This window comes from Achroia grisella, unplaced genomic scaffold (genome assembly GCF_030625045.1).
Source record: "Achroia grisella isolate CSIRO2021 unplaced genomic scaffold, CSIRO_AGI_Agris_v1 utg1173, whole genome shotgun sequence".
Taxonomy (NCBI): domain Eukaryota; kingdom Metazoa; phylum Arthropoda; class Insecta; order Lepidoptera; family Pyralidae; genus Achroia; species Achroia grisella.
This window is the reverse complement of record NW_026712589.1, coordinates 1046197-1073126: the sequence shown is the minus strand read 5'-3', so window position 1 is coordinate 1073126 and position 26930 is coordinate 1046197. Positions and strand designations below refer to the sequence as shown.

Below are 26930 nucleotides of genomic sequence, written 5' to 3'. Positions count from 1 at the left end.
TAGCTATACCAAATTCCGCCCGACAGATCGATTCGCAAATTGTGTTGTGCAAACGTTGCCACACAAGTGGCCTCTCGAAGTATACACGTCCTCGGAACAATGAGTTGGCTTCGAATAACCTGTGTTAGATACCAGGAAATTAAGCTTCTGGAAGACGCTCGACTGACCAGTTTAGTAGTCTAAATATAGGGCTAAATGCGGTAAACATATAAGAAAATAGGACTCCTATTTTTTTATTATTGACGGGTAAGTAAAGCGGTATGCTAAACTGCTAGACTATCAATAGTCTAGCAGTTTAGCATACCGCTTTACTTTCGATGGTTGCGGGTTTGATTCCTCACTTAACACAAACATTTGTCTGTATTCTTAGATATGATCGTTTGTATCGATGTGGATATTTTCTATGTATATTATGTATGTTATATTATGTATTTACAAAAAAAATATAAATGTTGGCTAATAGCCATAACATAAGCCGTGATACTAGATGGCGCTGTGTTAATTGTACTGTAATTAATAATAGTTGTAATTTATTTGTTACTGTACCCGCGACATTGTCCGTATGGAATTTAACTTTATTTTTCTAAAATATTTTTTTTTCTAAAGTAATAGTAGCCTAAGTCACTCCTTATTACATCAGCTATCTGCCAAAAAAAGTCCCGTCAAAATCGGTCCAGCCATTTCAGAGATTAGCCGGAACAAACAGACCGACAGACAGACGACGAAAATTGTAAAAAATGATATTTTCCTGTATGTACCGTATTTATATTCATATGCATGTAGTAAACGGTTACTTCAATATTACAAACATACACTCCAATTTTATTTATATGTATACATTATTTACACTTTCACATGTACAGTAACACTGTGGCACCTTTGATAGATTTACATAATCAAATAATTTAATTATTAAAATTAGATCAAGGGATTAGTTGGAACGGACTATCATTGCTAATTTACGGTTTAACATTAATTAAATTTTGTCGATTTCATTGGTATATTACATTAAAAGGGAATAACAATATGTATATATAAATATATGTACCTAAATCCATATTAATCCAATCTAATAATTTATTTTATTTTATTTTATTTATTTGAGCGACTAACAAGACATACACCATGAGGTTACAATTATTATAACTTGCAAAGAGTTCAGGTATATAGTGTTGACTTAATTACTGGTTGCCACGGCATGCGATATTGTTTACAGAAGTTTATATATATATATATATATACAATTTTTTTTTTAATAGAGGGGAAAGATTGATGGTAATGTGGACTGATCTTATTGCTAGCAAAGTACCACGTCAGGTTGACTTCCACACGTTAAGACGCTGAAAACTGTAGCTTCCTATGATGTCCTGAAAAGTATTATTTATAAGTTAAAACAGATTATTATATACACTTTGATCGCCGTACCAATGTAACGTTAATTGTCAAAGCTGCTTTGATTTCCACGATCTACAGCTGTCTGTAGCCTTGTGTGGGGTTATAGTTACAATGTTACTTAAGTTAAATCTTATGAAATAAATGTTATTCTATTCTATTCTATATAGAGTGCAGTTTTTTAATTAATACACAAAAATATATTAAATAAAAAAAAAGATTGCACATACTACCCCGTATTTAACACACGCATATATTTATTGTTAAGTATGTGGTAAATATTTTGTAAATACAGTGGACCCCCGGTAGTCCGACAATCATTTTGCAGGGCAGTGACTATCGAATTTGTCGGATTATAGAGTACTGCCTAAGACAACTTATAGTCCGAATTTTTTTACAAAAGAGTACCTTTTAATCCGACAAATTATAGATCCAATGATGATTCTTTATATTATATACATATACAGTGGACCCCCGGTTATCCGACAAACGTTTTGCAGGGCAGTGTCGGACCATCGTATTTGTCGGATTATAGAGTGCTGCTTAAGGGTCCTCTGCTTATAGTCCGGAATTTTTTACAAAAGAGTATCTTGTAATCCGACAAATTACAGATCCAGTGATAAGATTCTATGTTATATATGTATGTATGTATATGCACTCTGAAGTATATTGTCAAAGTAATATTCAATAACAAATAATAGACAATGTCGGATTACAAGGGGGGCCGGATTAGACAGGGGCCGGATTACCGCGAGTCCACTGTATTAAGCACTCAAATGTTAAAACTACATTTGCACAGCGATTTTACTTATTTCAAAGTAGATTCCTATATAACAGAATAAATAAATTATTGTATATATCGCGAAGTAATTTGGGAGAATATAAATATAAAGTTACGAAATGGCTTTTAAAACAAAAAGATATGCAGCGTAATAAAACTATAATATACATGAATTAAATATACACATGTAAATATAAGTAAAATATAAATTATAAGTTTATATATAAATTTTACATAGATCACTCACTCACACACATACGCACATACGCACACATACACACACACATACATATGCTCAATGCACTCCACGTTTGAACTTAAAACTAGATGTATAACTAATTTATATGAAGGCGAGACCTGGTGTCTGAGGTACAGGCTATGGCATTCTTTGGGCTCCAGATTTCCCACAAATTATATTTGTGATTTTTATTTGTTAGTATTTATATAATAAAATTGGAATTATGTAATTTGTGGAGTAGAAATAAAATTTATTTATTATTATTATTATTTTAACGGGACAGACAGATACATTTTGGCATTTACATTATTAGGTTTTTTTTTTATGGATGATAATGGAATGTTGTACCCGCCAGCGCTAACGGTTTACGCTGGCGGGGCACCAGTGGAGGATGATAAGGTGAACATGAGGTCAGGTCAGTTAACCACCGATGGTTTCCAGGGGAAACCGCGTGGAGGTCAACCTGACATGGTACATTGCTAGTACTGACGAGGTCATGAGTCCACATCACTAACTGTCCTCTTCACCTTTATTCATGTATCATAGACTCTTATCATATGTCAAATCTACAGTCAACAAACTCAGATCTTGTTCTTTATAAATATTGTAGAGAAATGCAAAATTAATTGAAAAAATACGAGCTGAGTTTCTTGTCAGTTCTTCTCATCTCGAAATCATTCCGAACTGACGGTAGATTTGACATATCATAAGAAACTGTAATAGACCTACATGAATAAAGATATTTTGAATTTGAATTTGAATTTAATGTTAAAAATTCTTCAGAAACATCTTCGGGAACCTTGCCTAAAGGGAGTCCTAATAATAATTATTAGTTATTATGTTATATTTTTTTAAGTTTTTACTTTTAGCTTCAGTATACTAAATTTATATGTAGAGATTTTGTTCGTATGTTAAACGTATGTTAATAGAAATGATATATCTAAAATTAAATAGTTTATAATTTACTAACATAATATGAATGGATATCCGAATTATATATGAATGAACTAGCTGTACCCGCGACTTCGTCCGCGTGTAATTTAACATTATTTTTCTAAAATAAAAGTAGTCTAAGTTATTCCTTATTCCATCAGCTACCTGCCAAAAAAAGTCTCGGAAAAATAGCTCCAGCCATTTCAGAGATTAACCGGAACAGACAGATAAAAAATTGTAAAACATTTTGTGTATATACTGTATTTATATTCATATGCATGTAGTAAAAAACGGTTATTTCAATATTACGAACAGACACTCCAATTTTATTTATATGTATACAGATAAACATTAAAAATATACAAGTACAAAAGTGCATTTCAGTGCACGCGACTGTACAATGAAATATTTATGGCGTGTTTATAAATTATAGGAATTAAAATAATTTCTAATTGGCGTGAACTTAAGCTACGTCCAGATTGGATTTTCCATTGCAGATTTATGGCTCTTTTATGCAAAGTTTACGGCTTTGCCTCCGCGAAATCCGATATCGTGATATGCGGATATTATTTAGTGATTTATTTAGAATTTTTATATGTGATGTTTTCTTAGTGGTACAAAGTTTAATAGTACATAATTGTTGTAATACATTTGTGGCGAATTTACTATTATCGCGCGGCTACACCGTTGCCTAGCTACGACAGAGCAATAAAATAACAGGCCTGTCATTGAAAACATAAAAAATAAACATACATAAGAATTGGCCTTTGGCCTCATTACTTGTTCAAATATGAAGAAGTTTAAAAGTAGACTAGGCTGTACGGTCTAAGGATCTTTGCCTGTTCCATCACTGAAAAGGAGATGGACGAATATGGGAAAAAAAAAATCAAGACCGAATCACTTTCTTATATATATATATATTCATTGTAAATATTTCGTTATTATAAATATGTAAATAGACATCACTGGACTCATCATTTCACCTCCTCCTTTCCTGATGCTGCTTTTACATTACACAACATTAATAATAGCGGCCCCATCTTAGCCGCTAAACATTCAAACATACAGCTTATGTTATGATATATATAATTTATTACTTAATATCATTTAATAAAATCACCAATACCGATAGAAAAAATCATACTGAATTTTCGCATTGTGCGAGGAATCGAACCCGCGACCATCAAAAGTAAAGTGGTATGCTAAAGTATATAGCGATACTGATGCGGTCATCAGATTAAAATATAAAGTGAACATGATTTACCGGCCTAGAAAGTAGACCATGTTCCAAAAGTAATAGTGTTTTGTTTATGGTAATAGTAAAAAAAAAAGTAGTTGCGTTTTCATACTTCCATACAATCTTTCATTTCACCTTTCAAAGCCTTACAATCCTTTTCTCACTTTAAAAAGTAGCCTATTTCCTTTATCAGAGTCTAGACCCTACGAAAGAACATAGGCTACTATTAGTAAAAAAAAAAGTAGTTGCGTTTTCGTACTTCCATACAATCTTTCATTTCACCTTTCAAAGCCTTACAATCCTTTTCACGCTTTAAAAAGTAGCCTATGTCCTGTATGGAAGGGAAGTATCGTCATTTTAGAAGCTGAAAGCATTATGATTTTTTTTTCATTTGGATAAGATTATTGAATATTTGGATATGAATTTTGTGACCTCTTAAAGTATTGCAACAGTACACCACAACCGATTGCGAGTACAGTGTTCATTTCCCCTTTCAACTCCTTACGATTCTTTTCTCACTTTAAAAAGTAGCCTATTTCCTTTATCAGAGTCTAGACCCTACGAAAGAACATAGGCTACTATTTAAATCACATTTGAAATAAAATTTGGTACACATATAGACTAAACTGGCAATGGGCAGGGCACATAGCTCGTAGGACAGATGGCCGTTGGGGCAGTAAAGTCCTCGAGTGGCAACCACGGACCGGAAGACGCGGCGTGGGAAGGCCTCCAGCAAGGTGGACCGACGATCTGGTCAAGGTCGCTGGAAGGCATTGGATGCGAGCAGCGCAGGACCGATCGTCGTGGAGATCTTTGGAGGAGGCCTATGTCCTGCAGTAGACGTCTTCCGGGCTGCGATGATGATAGACTAAACGATCAGTACCAAATTTCATTTAAGTGAAAGCTAGACAGACATAGTTACTTTCTCATTTATAATATTAGTAAATATTGTAATGGGATGGTAATAATACTGTTGACAACGCAAGGAAAACTGCGAGCAATAGCTAGTGTTAATTAAGATTGGGCGTAAACTGAAACACCTGATTAATCTGCCTGCGATAGATAGACAACAAGATGAACCATAGGAGAACCATTGTGTACGTCACTTCAAAGACATAAATTGCAATATCGATTGTTGTTAGGAACAATGGTTATAGAAATATCTAGATTGTTAACTGGAATGATTTCACTGTACTTGCAATCTGTTGTGTAGGTCAGTGGTTCCCAAATAGTTTTTGTTGCGTACCACTTCAAAAAAGACCTCAAACCTTGCGTATTGTAGCAATCACACTAATATTATAAATGTAAAAGTTTGTGTGTATGTATGTTTGTTTTACTGATAGCCGCACGTACCCCTTGATGTAACTTCACGTACCCCTGGGGGTACGGGTACCACTAATTGGGAAACCGGTGTAGGTGATAGAAGTGTTGCAATACTTTGGGAGGTCACAAAATTCTTATTCAGTTTTGTCTATTTATCAAAAATTTGTCTATTGTTCAACATTTCCCAACATATAATAAAATCATAAACACAGCTAGTTTACGATTTTATTACGTGTTGGGAAAGTCTAATGTTAAGATACAAAAAGAGTTTTGAGATTAAAGTTAGACTATGTTCTTTCTCATCATCATCATCATCATCATCATCGCAGCCCGGAAGATTTCCGCTGCTGGATATAGGCCTCCCCCAAAGATCTCCACGACGATCGGTCCTGCGCTGCTCGCATCCAATGCCTTCCAGCGATCTTGACCACATCGTCGGTCCACCTTGCTGGAGGCCTTCTCACGCTGCGTCTTCCGGTCCGTGGTCGCCACTCGAGGACTTTACTGCCCCAACGGCCATCTGTCCTACGAGCTATGTGCCCTGCCCATTGCCACTTTCTCATACATCTTTCAAATAAAAATCTATTAAAATCCATTCAGCTGTCATAAAAAGGTAGCAAATGGATAGACAGATGGTCACTGGGTAACTAGACGGTTTTATATATATATAAAAGAAGTACCCTAACACATTATATAAAAATAGAAACATATCTATTTTTGACATGCTGACCGCAGTTTGGATTGATACAACAATTTAGTTATTCTGAAAGCACATGTTATATTGAATTTGTGATCTCTATCATATATCTACGCCTATAAATAAAATTAGAGTGTTTGTTTGTGATATTGAAATAACCGTTTTTTACTACACGCATATGAATATACACCAAAAAATATATTTTTTTACAATTTTTGTTTCTCTGTCTGTTTGTTCCGGTTAATCTCTGAAATGGCTGGACCGATTTTGACATAATATAATAAATAATATTGGAGTGTCTGTTTGTAATATTGAAATAACCATTTTTTACTACATGCATAATATAAGAATATAAATATGGCACATACACCAAAATAACATTTTTTACAATTTTTATCTGTCTGTCTGTATGTCTGTTAGTTCCGGGTAATCTCTGAAATGGCTGGACCCCTTTTGACGGGACTTTTATTGGCAAGTAGCTGATGTAATAAGGAGTAACTTAGGCTACTTTTACTTTAGAAAAGTTAAATTCCACGCGGACGAAGTCGCGGGAACAGCTAGTATAACATATATATATAGTGTGCGACTAGATGGCGTTGTGTCTGGGTCTGTGGTCCGACTAAAAATATATGACTATTCTAAAGTGCTTATATTTATATGTATTATAGTGTGAATATATATTATATCTATTTCTATACAATATTATCACTGATGCAACAACTAATACAAATCACGGTTGAACAGATAAACAACATGACTCCTAGCTACAAATGTAATACAGGAAATTAGACCTGAAACCACTCAAGCTGGCTGCACTAGACAAAGGCTCAAATTTATCGACTAAATTCACAGGCAACTCCTATGTTGCAACTGTATTGTTTACCTTACAGAACATATACGTATATGTACTAGCCGTCCCGGCAAACGTTGTTTTGCCATATAAATTAATAACGCTATAATAAAATAGGGGTTGGTGATAGAAGGGTGAAAATTTGGGTTTGCATGTATTTTTAATGACACATAATAAAAAGATATAAATAAAAAAATTTGGCCAAAATATAAAAAAATAATGTTAGGGGTGGACAACACTTACCACTTAGGGGTATGAAAAATAGATAGTAGACGACGTAGACGATTATTAAACCTACTAAATATGCATATAAAATTTCATAAAAATCGGTCAAGCCGTTTCAGAGGAGTATGGTAACTAACATTGTGACACGGGAACTTTATATATATATGGAAGTATAAAAGAAATATAATAGAATACAATGAAATATACACTCATACTGACCCACATGCAATTGTTAATAATTAAAACCTAAACTAAGTGAATTTATCCACGGATACCCAAGGGTGTACTTTGATTAGGGTAGTTAAATAAATTAAACTAAGGAAACCTTTCCACAATGGTTGCTATATTGCGTAATTAATGATTATTAAAAGACTATATGTGTTCCAAAAAAAATCTAAATAGCGTGATGTAGAAAAAAGTATAAAACTAAACAACGCCATCTAGTGGCACACTTAGGAACTAAAACAAACGTAATCTCGCTCGATTGTGCACTAAGTATTTGTTGAGACCTAGAATCAAGTTAGTAATTATGTTGTGATAATATATTGTCGTATAACTATGCTAGTACTAATATAATAAATACGTAAATGGCAAAAGAATTAAATCGAATAAACTATATCGAAATCAAAATCAAAATATCTTTATTCGTATATATCTATATTACAAAGTCTTATGATAAAAATCTACCATCAGAACGGAATGCTTTCGAGATATGAACAACTGAAAAAACTCAGTTCGTTATTCGTTTCAAATGACCTTGCACAAAAAAAATACAGATTCATAATTGATATTTAATTAGGGAGAACCAACAAACCAACCAACCAACAAAATATACTATTGCATTTTTGTTAAAAATAAACAGTGTAATCAATGGCGCCGTAACGCAAACAAACTTGCCACAAGCAGTGCCAATTCACGCGTACGACATATATGTATATATATGCTATATTAATATTTAAACTCATACATGAGGACAGCTGATGACATATTCAGATGGCGAGGGATTACACTGGCCCTCCGCCACGACCGGCTAACCTTGTAGCACTCCCATCCCATCCTATCTCACCAAACACATCATCATCATCATCGCAGCTCGGAAGACGTCCACTGCTGAACATAGGCCCTAATACATACATATACATTAAATGTCTAATGATAATGCACATCGCAAAACGTAAAACGTGAAAAATATTAAACAAAAATGTAATGTACATAACTATTGTATCAAAGAAAAGTACAAAATAAAAACTTAAACACTTTGTAAGTACGAATAAAAACGTAACCTTCTCGCTAAAAGCAATTTCTTACATATACCCCTGAATATTGTTTACGACTAGTCCATTTCTAATCACCTACTCTGAAATGATTAAAGAAATACATGTTTGTAAAGTCTTTAGACGTAGCTCGCGACCTGTTTACAGGTATATTTATTTTATTTAACCTTTGCAACTTTTACTTTTGATGTCTGTGAAACGCATTTTATCGTTGGAAATGAGAAACGCCGTCTGCAGTCACTGATGTAAATGGCTTCTTGACTCTCAGGGTTGCCAGCACTGAAAACTTATTTCACTTACACTTTTATTATTTACTTTATTTTTTATTTTACAACGTAGTGATAAGTGATAAATATAACTATATATTTATATAGTGTTAATGAATATGTATCTTGATAGATTGATTGCAAAGTCAATCCATAGGTCGTTAGATTCAAATCCGGCTCAAAGGACCAATGTTCGGGTTGTACCGAAACTGTGAAAGATTCTGTTAGGTAAATAAGATACATATTAAAACTGATTAATGGTAAAATGAGTAATGGTAATGGTAGATAATCACACGCGGTATGTTTGGTAACCACACGTCAACCGCTTCTTTTTTATTTATGTTTTGGTAATGTCTTATTAATGCGTAATGAAATAATGATAACAGCATTTTTAAATGAGACTGAAAACATCTGAGACTTTGTATAATAAGACCGAATGAGTCCGAATATTTTTCGGTCCGCATTCTAGTAATTGGCAACCCTACTTTTGGTTTTAAATGTAAGGAATTGCAAGTTCAAGGTGAAGGAAATAAATTTCTCTTTTCCAGTCGATGTTGACACTGAGTATGTCAAAGCTCTTACACGCCGAGTTTCGTTCAGTGAAGAATATTTATATAGTTGGAATATTGTGCTTTCTGGGATTCAGCTTATCAATTCCTATAACTGTAAGTATATTTTCAAGGATGTTGGTATTGTGATGGGGTCTTTTTTGTGTTGAGGTGATATGTGAGATGATATGTTACGTTTGTAAATTGTATTGCCTTTTAATAATTTCTTACAAGTGTGTCAATTTATATAGGCGTTTTATGCGGAGGAACGATCGTGTCTTATGGAAAGTGTATAATATGAATGTGAATGGATGTAAAGGGAGGAGACGCCCTAAGAAAACATGGATGGATTGTGTAAAAGATGATATGAATAAAAGAAGAGTATGCTCGGATATGACGACCGATAGAGAGCAGTGGAAGAGAATGACATACTGCGCCGACCACAAATAATGGAATAAAGGCAAGGCAATGATATCTCAATCCGTATTTGACAACTAAATTATTATTAAAACGTAATCGATGAGGAGGGCGCATATAACCTAACAACACCGCCTCACTTCCGGTGGTCGCGGGTTCGATTCATCGCACGGCACAAACATTTGTATATGAGTATGATTGTTGGTATCTTGGTGTTTTCTATGTATAATATGTAGTTACGAGAAATAAAAAATAATATATTTATTTATATCAGTTATATAGTACCCATAGCTTTAACTAGCTTAACTTGGATTTAAATGGCGCTGTGTGAATAGAAATTGAAATTTAAAGATTTAAATGTCAAATAAAACAGTTCCTTTGCAAAAAAGCTTACTATAAAATTGATGAATTCCTTAACGATAATAATGTTTTTATAGAAAAACTTTAAATTCATATCACTGACAATATTATCTAATTACACTAATAATGTTCTATGTTGATTATCGCATGCCTCTTACTTGTTATACTGTAATTATTTATATAAAAAAAACATCTATTAAAAAGAGCAACACAAAAGTTTCTTGCTCGTTCTTCTTGTGATGAAGCTGCTGAAAATAATTCCGAATGAGTGGTAGAATCAAAATATGACTATTCAAAAGTGCTTGTAATGAGTTTATTTGAATAAAGATTATTTCTATTTCTATTTCTATTTCTAAATATGCTATTTTTTTTTAAATATTACTATAGTTATTTTTTTTTAAATATTAATATTATACATGCGAAGATTTGTGAGTATGTGTGGTTAGATGGATGAATGGATATTTGTTACTCTTTCACGCAAAAACTACTAAACTGATTTTGATGAATCTTTACATTAATGTAGCTTTTATAGCATGAGGCTATGAATTTCATGCGAGTGTAACCGCGGATACAGATAGTTACAAATATATAACGCTAAATAATGCACAGATATCTAACTATGTAACACTAAATATATCTTGTACTTAGGTTACTGGATATAAAAGATAGTCATAATGATTGAAATTTTAAAAGAGCAACACACAAATATCTTGCTCATAATTTCTTGTAATCATTCTGCGTTCCGAATGAGCCTTCTTCTTCTTCTTCATCCTCGCCTCTTCCCGTTACTCGGGGTCGGCTTTTCTAATCCTGGGGCGCCATACATTTCGCTGGTAAGCATCGTCATTTGACAGGCCCAACTCCTTCATGTCCCTATGGACATTTGTCAACCAGGTAGTTGGTGGCCTGCCTCGTCCTCTTTTTGTTGTAGCCATGGATAGGCACTTTCTCACCATGTGGTTTTCAGGTTTACGCAGAATTGCGTTCCGAATGAGTGGTAGAATAAAAAAATGTGACTATTCAAAAGTGCTTATATTAAGTTTATTTCAATAAAGTATATTTTTATTTCTATAAATACTTTTCTTAAATATACCTATACTGTTTTCAATTATAAATAGCCATTAGATATTTCTTAAAAATAAATAAATTTAAAATAGGAACGTTGATCTGTGATAGAGCTGTGATAGTGTTTTGTTTTATTTTGTAAAATTATTTATTTTTTATAGTACTAGTACTAGCTTAATTATAGTATAATTTAGGGTTGTATGTATTTTCCAATCCTAAATAATAATAAAAAGAAAATAAAATATTATGTCGAAAAAAATATATTTATATTTCTCTTACCACTTAGGGATATGAAAAATAGATAGTAGCTGATTCTCAAATCTACTGAATATGCATATAAAATTTTATAAAAATCTATCAAGCCTGTTTGGGAGGAGTATGGTAACTAACATTGTTACACGATAATTTTATATATAAGACTAGCTGTCCCGGCAAACGTTGTTTTGCCTTAAAATAAAAAATAAAAATTTGGTGTGGACTACCCCTAACATTTACGGGCATGAAAAATAGATGTTGGCCGATTCTCAGACCTACTCAATACGCTCACAAAATTTCTTGAGAATCGGTCAAGCCATTTCGGAGGAGTATGGGAACGAAAACTGTGACACGAGAATTTTATATATAATATTTCATAGCGTCACCAATAAAGATATAAATAGGTAATAAGCGTAGTGCCTAAAATTTGTAGTGTTTATTATTGTTACGAATACTACTATTATAGTATGTTTGTCATATTGTAAAGCTAGATATCACCTGAGTAATAACCAATTACAATATGAATGGTATAGAATATTGTGTTGGACGATCTGAACATGACAGGCTACATACTAGCTATACGTTCAATAGTTCCTATTACCCATATTGTATAGACCAGTGCTTCTCAAAGTTTGCACCGCCCACTTAAGAAAGTCTTCCAAACTCAACCTTCAACTCTCATCTCTGGACTGTCTTAAAGAAATGGAAGGAATATACTTTTAATGACCTCTAGTTCCTTAACAGCGACTTTGCCAATTTTAAGACGGTTGAACTTATTACTTAATTAACACGTCATCTGTACTAATATTATAAGGAGGTAGAAAGATTTAATTTTGAGTATCTTTGTTAACTTGTAATTAAAAAATTTAAATGTATTATACTAGAATATAAAATAGTTTTAACATGCAGATTAACATAGCCTATGACACTGTGTATTTTGCAGGTTGTATCGCCCGATGAACTCTGAAAACTCATTTCGAGTCAATGTTTTTGAAATGCAATATTGTGCATTTTATACTCTTCAATTGCCACTGCCAACATATTCAATAAATATTTCGTGTTCAATAAAATTACTCACAATTATATATATTCATTCGGATATAGACTCGATTAATTTTAAAAAGTAATTAAAATACGCGATCTCATTTTTGAAAAGTAATCGAATAATAAATCGATAACATCGTCAGTTACTCATTTTATTTAACATGAAATATTTTCTGAATTCGACACCACAGTAGACTTACAGTATAATGAATGAGTATTATTCGGAGCGAGATATTTGTGACAGCCTCGGTGGTCTAGCGGTCTAGCATACCGCTTTACGACCGATGGTCGCGGGTTCGATTCCTCGCACGGCACAAACATTTGTATTCATGAGTATGATTGTTTGTATCGGTCTGTGTGTTTTCTATGTATAATATGTATGTATTTACGAAAAAAAAATTATCTATGTATTTGTATCAGTTGTCTAGTACCCATAACTAAGCTTTAGCTAGCTTAACTTGTGTCTAGATGGCGCTGTGTGAATTGTCCTGAGATTATTATTACTATTGTAAACATACATAAATATAGATATACAAATGAGTTATAAATTTCGCAACCCACATATTGTCCCTCGCGCCTTATAGTTTGGGAGGCACTGTTGTAGGCATTACATACGCTTATGCAGGTTCAATCTGTCGGCAATCACTTCCTGTAATATACTGACACTTACATCCGGAGATTACGGACAACAGAATTAATCTATGGTAACGAGTTGCGAATCGATAAAGTTATATTAATAACTGCCTTTACACGTACGTTCTTTTATGCGCGAATCGACTTTCGCCCGGAAAATAATGTTTATGTAAATGTAAACGAAGAGAATGGGAAAGAGCGCGCACCGTTATCTCCCGCGCGTTTCAACCATGTGCGCTTTAGCGCCTTTTTGTAATAATTAATTATAATTGTAAAATGGAGTTAAAGAACTATCAAGCGAAGACACAGTTGTAGAGTTATTGATAATGAATAAATCTTAAATATGCCTATGAAAAATAAAATATGTGGAATAAAAAATAATAATTCCGTTCATGCATTCTCGTGTCCTTCATTCGTGCGTGCTTTAGCGTCTTTTTTTGTCATTGCAAAATTGCGGACATCTGATTATGAAGCAAGAGAACAATCTTACTAATATTATAAACACGAATGTTTGTTACTCTTTCACGCAAAAACGACTGAATTAATTTTAATGAAACTTTACAGTAATATAACTTATTCATCAGAATAATCTATAGGCTACCATTTGTAGCGAGTGAAACCGCGGCAGCACCTTGAATATTATAAAACTTAAACGAATCTTTGAAAAATAAAAATTATGGAATAAAAATTATATTTTATAAGAAAGTGACTTTGTTTGAAATTTAAACGCAATATCGCGCGAAAGGTTTAACTCAAAAGGATAGCGCGCTGGTTTTACCGCACTAGATCATACGCGCGATTGGAAAATAACAATCTGTAGCATAAAAAATATTATTTTAAAATAAAATAACATGACTTGAAATTTAAACGCAATTATGCGCGAGAGATTGAACAAAAAATGATTTCGCGTGCTGTCTCTCCGCGCGATCAGAAAATCGCGCAAATCGCGCGCGCTTATGTTGCACGAGTGAAAGAACGTGTAGTGTAAAGGCAGGTAATGTGTACAAAACTATGACTAGTCAAATTAAACTTGATCACTACTTGAAAGTAGCTCGCGTGATTATAACTACTTATGCTCCAGTACGGTAGTTTGTTTCACGCCATTCTTACTCGATTGTCCATTAAAACTTGTTACGTACTAGCTCATAATATTGTAACTATAGTTACAATATTATGAGCTAGTACGTAACTATATAACGTTATTATATAGCCTTTACCAGCAAATTAGTCTACTATTTTGGGATAGAAGGTTATTCGGACACTGGTTGTCTGTTCACAAATAACATTCATGTGTTCAGGTGTTTTGTTTAAAAGTAACTGATAAACAGAAAGACTTTTGCATATATTATGTTATGTTATACGTATATTTTAGTCGAATACATACATATTGCGTATTTGTCTATATTTATAATTATTATCTAGTCTAAAGCGTATGCGTATACTCTCGTCACTTCTTTAGAGATTATTTTTTGGAATAAAATAAAATTAAAATTAAGCCTATATTGAATTAATGATTATCATAGTAGAAAAGGTCGCACTATAGATATATAATATTATATAATATAATTATGGATATATTTTCAGGTTACGAACACTGATTAGACTATTTGCTTTAGCAATAGCATATGCTGGTGGTCACTCTATTCTCCCAAATTTGAATTTAAAAATGAATCTGTATTATTGTAAACATGTATTAAAAATAATACGAGCTGAGTTTCTTCTCAGTTCTTCTCATCTCGAAATCATATCGAACTGACGGTAGATTTAACATATCATAAGAGTCTGTAATAGATCTACATGAATAAAGATATTTTGAATTTGAAATTGAAATAGATGTTATTACGAATAGCTTACCTTTATTCGTATAAACTTACGTAAACAGTTTGAATAGTCATTGTTGCAATATTCCACTGTCACATCCGGAATGCAGATTCTGCTCAGCTCTGTAAAAGAATGGGCATGCAACTTGGGTGCTCTTTTGAAATGAATATTATGCAAGTTTAAACGTCCAACGTTCTAAAACGGCACAAAATTTAAAGAATTAAAATATTAAGAATGTTTCCACATTTATAAATGTGGTTGAGCAGAGCGATTTTATTTCGCGATGGTCGCGGATTCGATACCTCTGTATTCATGAGTATGATTGTTTGTGTTGGTCTGAGTGTTTTCAGTTCACAACCCTTAACACAAACTCGGCATAGCTTAGGACTAGATGGTGTTGTGTGAATTGTCCAGAGATATTATTAATATCATTAGTTATGAAATCGTAAAATTGTATTGTCTATGAATCTGTTTATGGGTTAATGTTTTACTAAAGTAAAAATTACTAAAGGGAATTTTTTTTTTTATACCACTTAGCTGGCAAACAAGCATACGGCCCATCTGATGGTAAACGGCTACCGTAGCATATGGACGCCTGAAATTTCAATGAAATTTTCATGGAATGTGTTATGAAATATGGGTCTACTGTAAATCTGAGGAAATTTAAGAGAACTAATTCCAAGAGAGAATAATAAATAATTTATGATTATTTTCAATACTTCACCAACACTTTTATTTATTAATTCAGTTATAAAATAATAGATGGAGCTGTATGTATTTGTTGATTATTAATTAATAATGTAGTTGTTGATTATTATTATATTAAATACACACATGACTGAAGTCGAGGCCACTAATACTAAATTTTTTTTTTTTTAATTATGCCTCAGTCATTAAGTGAAACGTTTTACTTTACGCGTTTTATATGTGTTTTATTTTATTATACATACTTATTGTATGCATTAGCTTTTTTATGTATGGCTAGCTGTACACGCGACTTCGTCTGCGTGGAATTTAACTTTATTTTTCTAAAAAAAGTAGCCTTGTACAAGTTTGGCATGTAACTGATGAAATACATCAGTTACATGCCAAAAAAAAGTCCCGTTAAAATTGGTCCCGCGGTTTCAGAGATTAGCCGGAACAAACAGGCAGGCAGACAAAAATTGTAAAAAATGTTATTTTTCTGTATGTACCGTATTTATGCATGTAGTAAAAAACGGTTATTTCAGTATTACAAACAGACACTCCAATTTTATTTATATTTATACATTATGCTTAAGAGTCGGCAGCGTTCTAATGACACTGACATTGTTTAAAGCATCCACAAACTATGGTAGACTGATGGTACGACAGTATGCGTAACGACTAAATAACCAAAGGGATCCGAAGGGACAAATAAATAATTATTAAAAAAGAATATTTTTTTCTTTTTTCTAATAATAATTTTCACAACAGTTTTCAATTTTCTTCCTGAACAGTTTTAAGCAACCCTTGAGTATAAAATGTTATTCAGGATTCATACTCTACACTAGTAATTTTTTTTTATTTTATTCCTAATAATAATTTTCACAACAGTTTTCAATTTTATTCCTGAACAGTTTTAAGCAACCCTTGAGTATAAAATGTTATTCAGGATTCATACTCTACACTAGTAATTTTTTTTTATTTTATTCCTAATAATAATTTTCACAACAGTTTTCAATTTTCTTCCTGAACAGTTTTAAGCGAGTACCCTTGAGCATAAAATGTTAATCAAGATTCATACTCTACACTAGTAATTTTTTTTATTTTGTTCCTAATAATAAATTTCACAACACGTATTCGATTTTCTACCTGATAAGTTTCAAGCGAGTACCCTTGAGTATAAAATGTTAAATTTTCTACCTGAACAGTTTCAAGCGAGTACCCTTGAGTATAAAATGTTATTCAAGATTCATACTCTACAGTAGTAATTTTTTTTTATTTTGTTCCTAATAATAAATTTCACAACAGTATTCGATTTTCTACCTGATAAGTTTCAAGCGAGTACCCTTGAGTATAAAATGTTATTCAAGATTCATACTCTACACTAGTAATTTTTTTTTATTTTGTTCCTAATAATAATTTTCAGAACAGTTTTCAATTTTCTACCTGAACAGTTTCAAGCGAGTACCCTTGAGTATAAAATGTTAAATTTTCTACCTGAACAGTTTCAAGCGAGTACCCTTGAGTATAAAATGTTATTCAAGATTCATACTCTACACTAGTAATTTTTTTTTATTTTGTTCCTAATAATAATTTTCACAACACGTTTTCGATTTTCTACCTGATAACTTTCAAGCGAGTACCCTTGAGTATAAAATGTATAACCATTCATGATTCATACACTACACTTGTAGGTTAGCGTGTCAAATAAAATATAATTACACATACAGCACTGAAACAAAATATTCAAACTTTATTCGCTATAATCTACTTCAATGGTAACAATATTAACTGTATACAAACAAGAACATAACTACCATTGCATGCTAAAATAGTGGAAATCGGTTAAAAAATTTATATACAGTACAATAGTCACATTTTCTAAATTTTTCATTTAAAATAACAAAAGAAACAGATTTCTTTTGTTACAAGTAATTAGTTACTTCAGTATACAATAACTTCGTATTGAAGATCTAAAAGATCTAAAGTTAGATGTATTAGAAATAAGATATATTTTAGAGAAACTAGGAGATTTCGATACTGTTAAAGCGGTTCCCTAGGGATATGTATCCCGAGAGATATCTTCCTTCTAAGAGACTATCGTCACAGATCACAGGCAAAGTAAGGAGTTACGAGCGTACCTGGCTTTCTGCTATGGCGTCTTGGTGCAGGAACTGATGATCAACGATGATGATGATCGATGAACCGATCACTTTCACACACACATGTTTCACTTACACTGCTATTTAGAGGCTTTAATCTAATGTTAAGCCTATATAGGCTTAACATATATATGTAAAACAGACACAAAAAAAGAAAACAATTGTTACTTACATATAGGCACTGAAATGGCAACACTCAGATTTATGGTATGTTCGACGTGAACAAGCAGCTGGTTTTCAGTTGCACCAAAATGAAAAGAGATAGCTCTCTATCTTAGGAAGGAATAATTTAAATTATTATTAATATATATAAAAAAAAATTTACTGAAAATGTAGATTATTTAATACTGATTGAGCTATATGTACCTATATATACACGTAATATTTATATTCAATCTTAAATACACATTTTTCGTTAATACGTGCATATATATAAAATTGGAGTGTCTGTTTGTAATATTGAAATAACCGTTTTTTACTACATGCACATGAATATAAATATGGTACATACACCAAAAAACCACTTTTTGCAATTTTTGTCTATCTGTCTGCCGGTCTGTTTATTCCGGGCTAATCTCTGAAATGGCTGGACCGATTTTGACGGGACTTTTTTTTGATGTAATAACAAGTAACATAGGCTACTTTTGTTTTAGAAAAAACTTTTATTTTAGAACAATAAAGTTAAATTTCACGAGGACAAAGTCACGGAAACAGCTAGTGAGGCATAAAAACAACAATAAAATGAAACAAACATTTACACTGTATATGGATTGAAACCGCTAATATCGGAAGTAAGGTAGTCTACGTTAAACCGCTAAACCACTACTGATTCTACCCGCAAAACCAGACTCAGTAAATTGGCAACTACGTTAAAACAAGTGGTCACAATTCACAAAAGTCCGGGGACACATTTAATTTTACATTCATTCTTGAAACTGATGGAACGAAAATATTAATTAATCCAATTAAACAATCGTTCAAAAGATAATACCACGTGTATATTAAATGATTGTTTATTATCACTCAATTTGTTGTAAACCGAGCGGCAATAAATATTAATTTGTAACAATGAAAACCTATCTACGTAATTGTGTACGGCTTAACCTGCAAATGATTATTGCTTGTGTAAAATGGAAGTGTATAACTGTGTAATTATTGTAATCTGATTAAATTACATGTATATTCCATATGTAGTCGGATATTTTATGTTCATTTTAGTTGACAACAAACATAGCACGATTTATGACTCAATTTGGATTATTGAACCACTTCACTATCGATTCGAATTTCAAATATGTACTTTTTTTATTGAATTTGGCTCAAATTGGGTATATGATTATAATTTGTTTTGATTAGTCAATTTATTATATTAGTGGTAGTAATATAACCTACTGAGGTAAATAACATATTCTATAAGTAATTTTTGTACTTATTTATTTCTCGTATTAATTTAAAGGCAATCAGACTTACATAGTAATTATTATATAATCTTATATATAAAATTCTCGTGTCACAGTTTTCGTTCCCATACTCCTCCGAAACGGATTGACCGATTCTCATGAAATTTTGTGAGCGTATTGAGTAGGTCTGTGAATCGGCCAACATCTATTTTTCATCCCCCTAAATGTTAGGGGTAGTCCACCCGTAATTTTTTTTTTTATTTTAAGGCAAAACAACGTTTGCCGGGACAGGTAGTTAAATATAAAATTCTTAAAGATGTAATTCTGAATCATCATTATCAGCATCATTACATAGTATACTCGTAAAACAAAGTCGCTGTCGATATATGTCTATATCTGTCCCTATGTATGCTTAAATCTTTAAATCAACGCAACGGATTTCGATACAGTATTTTTTAATATTTACAGTGATTCCAGAGGAAGGTGTAAATACCTGTACACATGTACACCCATGCGAAGCCGGGGCGAGTAGCTAGTAAAATATTTTTAGAATAGCAACACGTAAATTTCTTCCTTATTTTCTGATCATGAGTCTGCGTTGCAATGAGTGGTAGAATAAATATATTATTTATATTAAGTTTAATTGAATAATGATTATTTATATCTCTATTCCTTTTGTACACATAATTGCTTGACAGCATTATCTACCAGTCAACTATAGAGCTGGAGAGAGATAACAAGGTGGTGTAATTTAATAACTGTCGAGGTAAATAGAGAGCATAATAACTCTAACTGCATTTACAACATTGAGAAAAGATGAGACTACCTGAGATGAGAAATGAGAGAATATTTAATTTAGCTTGATATAATATTTCTATTCTCGTAATATCTTACCGTAATACATTTTTCTTTCTATAAGACAGTATATTGGACTTTACGCGTCACGCTGCATAGTATATTCTTTTAGTTTTCAGTTAATTCCCTGGAGTTTTGTATTTGGTTTTCTTAATTGTTTACTTCATTATACATAATTACTAGCTGTCCCAGCAAACTTTGTTTTGCTATGTACATTTCCATTAAAATCGCTATTAAAAATAGAGATTGATGATAGAAAGCTGAAAATTTAGGGTTGTATGTATTTTTCAATCCTAAATAATAATAAAATTAAAATAAAATATTAAGTCGAAAAATAAAAAAAAGTATATTTAGGGGTAGATATCCCTTACCACTTAGGGGTATGAATAATAGACAATAACACAGATAGAATATTTTTATTTACTTTCCTACATTATTGACAATATTTCGTCATATATAAAATTAGAAATAGCATCTAATTTAGTGCCCCTTTTTATATAACTCAATTAAATTAACCACGCCGTCTTAATCATTATCTAAATACTTTTAAAATGATACTAGCTGTCCCGGCAAATGTTGTTTTGCCATATAAATTAATAACGCTAAAAAAAGTAGGGGTTGGTGATAGAAAGGTGAAAATTTAGGGTTGTATGTATTTTTTAATGACACTTAATAAAAAAATATAAATAAAAATATTTCGAAAGGAATAAAAAAAAAATGTTAGGGGTGAACTATCCTTCACTTCACTTAGGGGTATGAAAAATAGATAGTAGCCGATTCTTCCTGAATATATATATAAAATTTCATAAAAATCGATCAAGCCATTTGGGAGGAGTATGATAACTAACATTGTGACACGAGAATTTTATATATAAGACTTATCCTGTGTTACTTGTGGTTCTCATTGGCATATCAATGGACATGGTTACTTGGAATCCTTGCAGGAGCTTTTGCATTGACCTCATCACCTACTTTTGTCGAAGTAGAAAGTACTAAGTACCTACCTATACCAGCCGCTGAGTTTCACCACCGTACAACCCGCAAGATACTAAAATACCATCCTGATCATATGGATGAATCGCGGTCCTCCACAGTACGGTTTTCTAGAAACTTTTTGCCACGGACAACCACATTGTGGAATCACCTTCCAGCAATGGTATTACCAAACCGATAGGATATTGAAACCTACAAAAAAAGAGCTTATTCCTTTTTAAAAGGCCGACAACGTACCTGCGATTCCCCTGGTGTACTGGTGCTGTACCATCAGGTGAGCCGCATGCTCGTTTGTCCCCTGTTACCTAGCCGATTCTTTTTCTTATATAAATAACCATCGACAAATCATACAGCGTTATCTAGTCCTACGGTAAGCAGAGCTTGTGTTATGGTTACTAGATAAGTAATATATGTATATAGAGAGTTTAAACCTGATCGAGGATTTGAGGGATGGTTGATAGATATTTATTATATTTATTAAATAAAAATGCCATGTTGTGTTAATGTCTGTATATATTTTTTTTTCTATAGGATAGAATAGAATAGAAAATCATTTATTCAAATAAACTTAATTTAAGCACTTTTGAATAGTCATAACAATTTGTTTTTTATCTACCACTCGTTCGGAAAGTTGTCTCATCACAAGAAGAACGAGCCAGAAACTTGTGTGTTGCTCTTTTAAATAATCCTTGTAAGTTTACATTTACAAGTCGAAACGTGTGAATGCAAACTACCAACAAGCACTAATTTTTTGGGTCAAATATAATCATGCAATAAGATTAAATCAGTCGTAGTGATAAGAGCAGACCAGTCCCCTACAAGCAGCACTCGTTCACGAGTATGACGGATGAGCCGGCCATCACTGCGCTCGACCATATTTTAGGGAGCCCATTGACCCGGCCCACCACGCCGCCACATGTCTGGACATTTTAGTGAGCATGACTACTCATTCCACACGACCACGTCACAGCTACAAAAATTACTATATGGTAGTTACAGTATTCGCACTTTACATAAGGATACATGCGGCAATCAATACAAAAGCCGCTACGCTATCATGTATCAAGAAAGCAGTATGAAAATTAAAATTATAACGTTGTCCGCAAATAAACTTATTCTTGCTATATATTGCTATCATCTATAAATTCATCTATAAATACGAGTACATACATAATATACTTAGAAAACACCCAAACCGATACATACAATCATATTTATGAATACAAATGTTTGCACCGTGCAAGGAATCGAACCCGCGACCATGGAAAGTAAAGCACCGCCGCTACCGAAGCGCTACCGCTAGACCACCGAGGCCGTCAATTCTGACTATTAATTCATTGTTATAATTATTATAACTGTATCCATAACGATGTTATATACAATTATCAGAGCATATGTATTCCACGCAATTTCTCTTAATAATAGAGTGCGTCCCAACATACACAGCTCAATATCGTTTTCCAATCTTCTTCATCTTCTTCCTTGCACTGTCCCACTTTATATGGGTTCGACTCTCCTAACTTTGCGGCGCCAGGACAATCTGTCTTGGGTTGTAGGGTCAGGTAATTTTTCCCTCTCGATGAGTTTTGACATACCGGTCCGCCAGGTAGCTGGAGGACGTCCTCTACGTTTCTTTTATATTTGGGTAGTTGTAAAGCTTTCCAATGATTGACAGAACTACTAACTAATTAATTGACAATAATTACACTAATAATAGGTATCCATTGTGAAATTGTTATCAGTGTTTTGTAGTAATTAACTTATATAAATTAAATTATAATAATAACAATTAATTAATATAATGCTGCTATATTGCTGTTCGATTTTTAGCTTTGGCGTCAAATTATACCAAGAATGCAATGTAACACTAATAATGTTACATTACATTTCTGTTGTTAAAACGGGAATAGTGTAAAATATATTTAAAAAAAAGTTTGATATTTGAAGTGGAAACATTTGATTTTTTGTACAATAATAAAAATACATAATATATACAAAGTATATATATATACTAGCTGTCCCGGCAAACGTTTTTTGCCTTAAAATAAAAAAAAAAAATTAGGGGTGGACTAGCCCTAACATTTAGGGGGATGAAAAATAGATGTTGGCCGATTCTCAGACCTACTCGATACGCTCACAAAATTTCATGAGAATCGGTCAAGCCGTTTCGGAGGAGTATGGGAACGAAAACTGTGACACAAGAATTTTATATATAAGATATATGTCCAAGTATATATGTATGTAAGCCAAATTAATATGTAAGAAAATAATGAAAGGATTATTATTTATTACCTTGAAATGGTAGTAGAAAATTGGTTGAATATTTATGTTATAATTATTATAATTGTATCCAACAGTGCTATATACAATTGACTGAATATATGTATTCCACGCAATTTCTCTTCATAATAGCGAGCGTCCCAATATAACACAGATCGATATCGTTTTCCAATGATTGACAGAATTGCTAACTAATTAATTGACAATAATTACACTAATAATAGGTATCCACTGTGAAATTGTTATCAGTGTTTGTAGTAATTAACCAATAACTGCTCTATTGCTGTTCGATATGTAGCTTTGGCGTTACAAATTACACCAAGAATGGAATGTAACATTAATTTACATTACATTCTGTTGTTAAAACGTGAATAATACAAAATATATTCGAAAACAAGTTTAGATATTTGAAGTGGAAATATTTGAATTCTTTACAATTATATAATATATATAAAGTGTTTAGGATATCATGTAAGAAAATAATGAAATAATGATTTTTGTCTTGGATTTGGTAGTAGCAAATTGGTTGAATATTTACTCAGATAGACTTTGTTCGAATTGTCTACGTATCGCTGTTTGTAATATATGGTAGTATGTGTAATTAATTAAAATAATATATCAATTTGCACTCCACTGTATAAACTATGTGTGTGCGAAATTTCATACTCCTTGATCAAGCAATTTTTGTAATAATACGTTTTTGCTTCACGTATTAATATAATTATTATTAACTTTATTATTACTAATATACAATTAATTTTTAATTTTACACTAGACGCGCAGGTTTTTAATCATAAAACTAGACAGATTACTCTATGTTATTTGATTGTAATACTTAAAAAATGAAAAATGGAAACTTATGTTGAAACTGTTTGACCCATTTAGTATAATATGCTTAACCATCTCATATTAATACAAAAGAAAATGTAAGAGGTATTGTACGGGAAGTTATTTCCTTTAAACAACTCTTCTGATATAAAACATTCAGTTGATCTACAAAAAATTCACGCCTCAGCTTGGGAGCACAGAAAATTCTACGCCTTGACAAGGTTATCTTGCATACGAAGTAAGTATAGTGTACACTGTTCATATATTCAAGCCTTTTGCTTTACAACTTGTTTGATCGCTTTATTTGCCAGTTTGACCGGACTGCAAGAAGATGCAATTCTTCTATTAATATTTACTCGAGTAAAGACGGAGCTGGTCACTAGGCTGCATTTTATATACAAGCCTTTTTTGGTCGCTTTATTTGCTAATTTGGCCGGATTGCAAGGAGATGCAATTCTTCTATTAATATTTACTCGAGTAAAGACGGAGCTGGTCACTAGGCTGCATTTTATATTCAAGCCTTTTGCTTTACAACTTGTTTGATCGCTTTATTTGCCAATTTGGCCGGACTGCAAGGGGATGCAATACGTCTACTTCGTATTTACCCGAGTAAAGACGAGGCTGATCGCTAGGCTGCAAACGATTCATATCGTCTAGATATTGCATCTTTATAAACATGTACAAGCTCATGAAAATACAAGAAATGTAAGAATTGCATTTCTTGTATTTTCTTGTCTTCAGCTCGAATGCACTCGGAATTGACGGTAGATTTTGACATATCATAGTCTGTAATAGACCTACATGAATAAAGATATTTTCATTCGATTTAATACTATTTAATATATCGATTTTATTTAATAAATGAGGTTAGTAAAAAATTACTACTTTTGTGAATTAGACTTATAGTTTCATATCTAAGGTCTCTAAGACCAAAAGTTTAAAATTTTAAGTTAATTTAAGTTATTAGTATAACTTAAAATGTGATAAACATCTTAAGTTATGAAATGCATTAAAAAATTTTCAACTTTTAGTCATAGAGACCTTAGATATAAAACTATAAAGTCCAATTCACAAAAGTAGTAATTTTTTACTTAACCTCATTTATTAAATAAAATCGATGTATGTATACATACGTAAAAAAGGGTTTTATGCACTACGACTAAGGTTTATTATTCTTTATTCGATGCGGAATGGTAAGTTTTTCAAATTCAGTACGTCCCATCAGATTTTGAATTCTGCATTTGAATTTCATATTACTCCCTGATAATATAGCTATATAGATATACGTATTAGTATATCTCTAAAATGCTACAAACGTAGAGATATTAAGTGGCCACAAATATATTAATGTAGATTAATATTTAATATATTATAATTATAGTCTAAAATTCCCAAATATGTGTGCTGCCCGAGAAGTCGAACACGTGAGTACCGGAGAATAAGGTTCTGTGCAAAATCGTTAAAACACTGAGATCGTCGTATTAATCGTGTACTCCTTATGTAGTAGACTGTATAGAATATATATATATACAATCCTAACTAACATTGGAAATCCTAAAGTGAGTTTGTCTGTTCGGTTTAAGCCCATTCATCATGAAATTTGCTATATTGAAATATTAGTCGTGCATGCAAATTAGGTATAGTTGCAATGTTCATATAACTTGTACACCAAATAGCCAGACTTAACTGGGTTGATCGATTTATTTACCGAGCTCAGTGCATACAGTGCAACGGATACTGGTTAACCGCATAGGTGTATATTATGTAAATAAAATTCAGTTAATGAATGTACAAAAATGCATTACCGCAGAAACGCTGAATATGTTTCAATATTTCTTTTTTTTTTAAGTTTTATAATAATAATAATAATCTCAAGACAATTCACACAGCCATCTAGACCCAAGTTAAGCTAGCTAAAGCTTGTGTTATGGGTACTAGATAAATGATACAAATACATAGATTTTTTTTGTAAATACATACATATTATACATAGAAACCACCCAGACCGATACAAACAGTCATACTCATGAATACAAATGTTTGTGCGTGCGAGGAATCGAACCCGCGACCATCGGACCGAGGTCGTTAAAGTTTCTTTTAATTTTCTTCTTATACTTTCTAAGTTTTAGTACATAGTGTGTAAAGAAAATAAGTAGTATTCATATGTGTTTTTGAAAGACTAAGAAAAAGTAGGTAGTCTCAATTCGATTGTATTTTATTTACACCACTAGTGGCATCAAAATATTTTTTTATAAAAATATCACAGGTTTTGTAAAAAAAATAATAAAAGATATTATAGTCAAACAAATTCACAACTTTTGATCACATTTCAGTACAATTACTGATAACTTTTGGATATACAAAACAAT

The 26930-nt window shown here is 32.3% G+C and overlaps 1 protein-coding gene across 1 annotated transcript in view; it reads left to right on the top strand.

Moving 5' to 3' along the window:
- The window catches only part of LOC131851224 (sodium-dependent serotonin transporter-like), a 105657-nt gene that overhangs the window by 52846 nt on the left and 25881 nt on the right, over nucleotides 1-26930 (top strand). The window contains exon 7 of the mRNA XM_059201684.1: nucleotides 9765-9881. Coding sequence (XP_059057667.1) covers nucleotides 9765-9881 — 117 coding nt within the window. The remainder of the gene's footprint in view (nucleotides 1-9764; nucleotides 9882-26930) is intronic.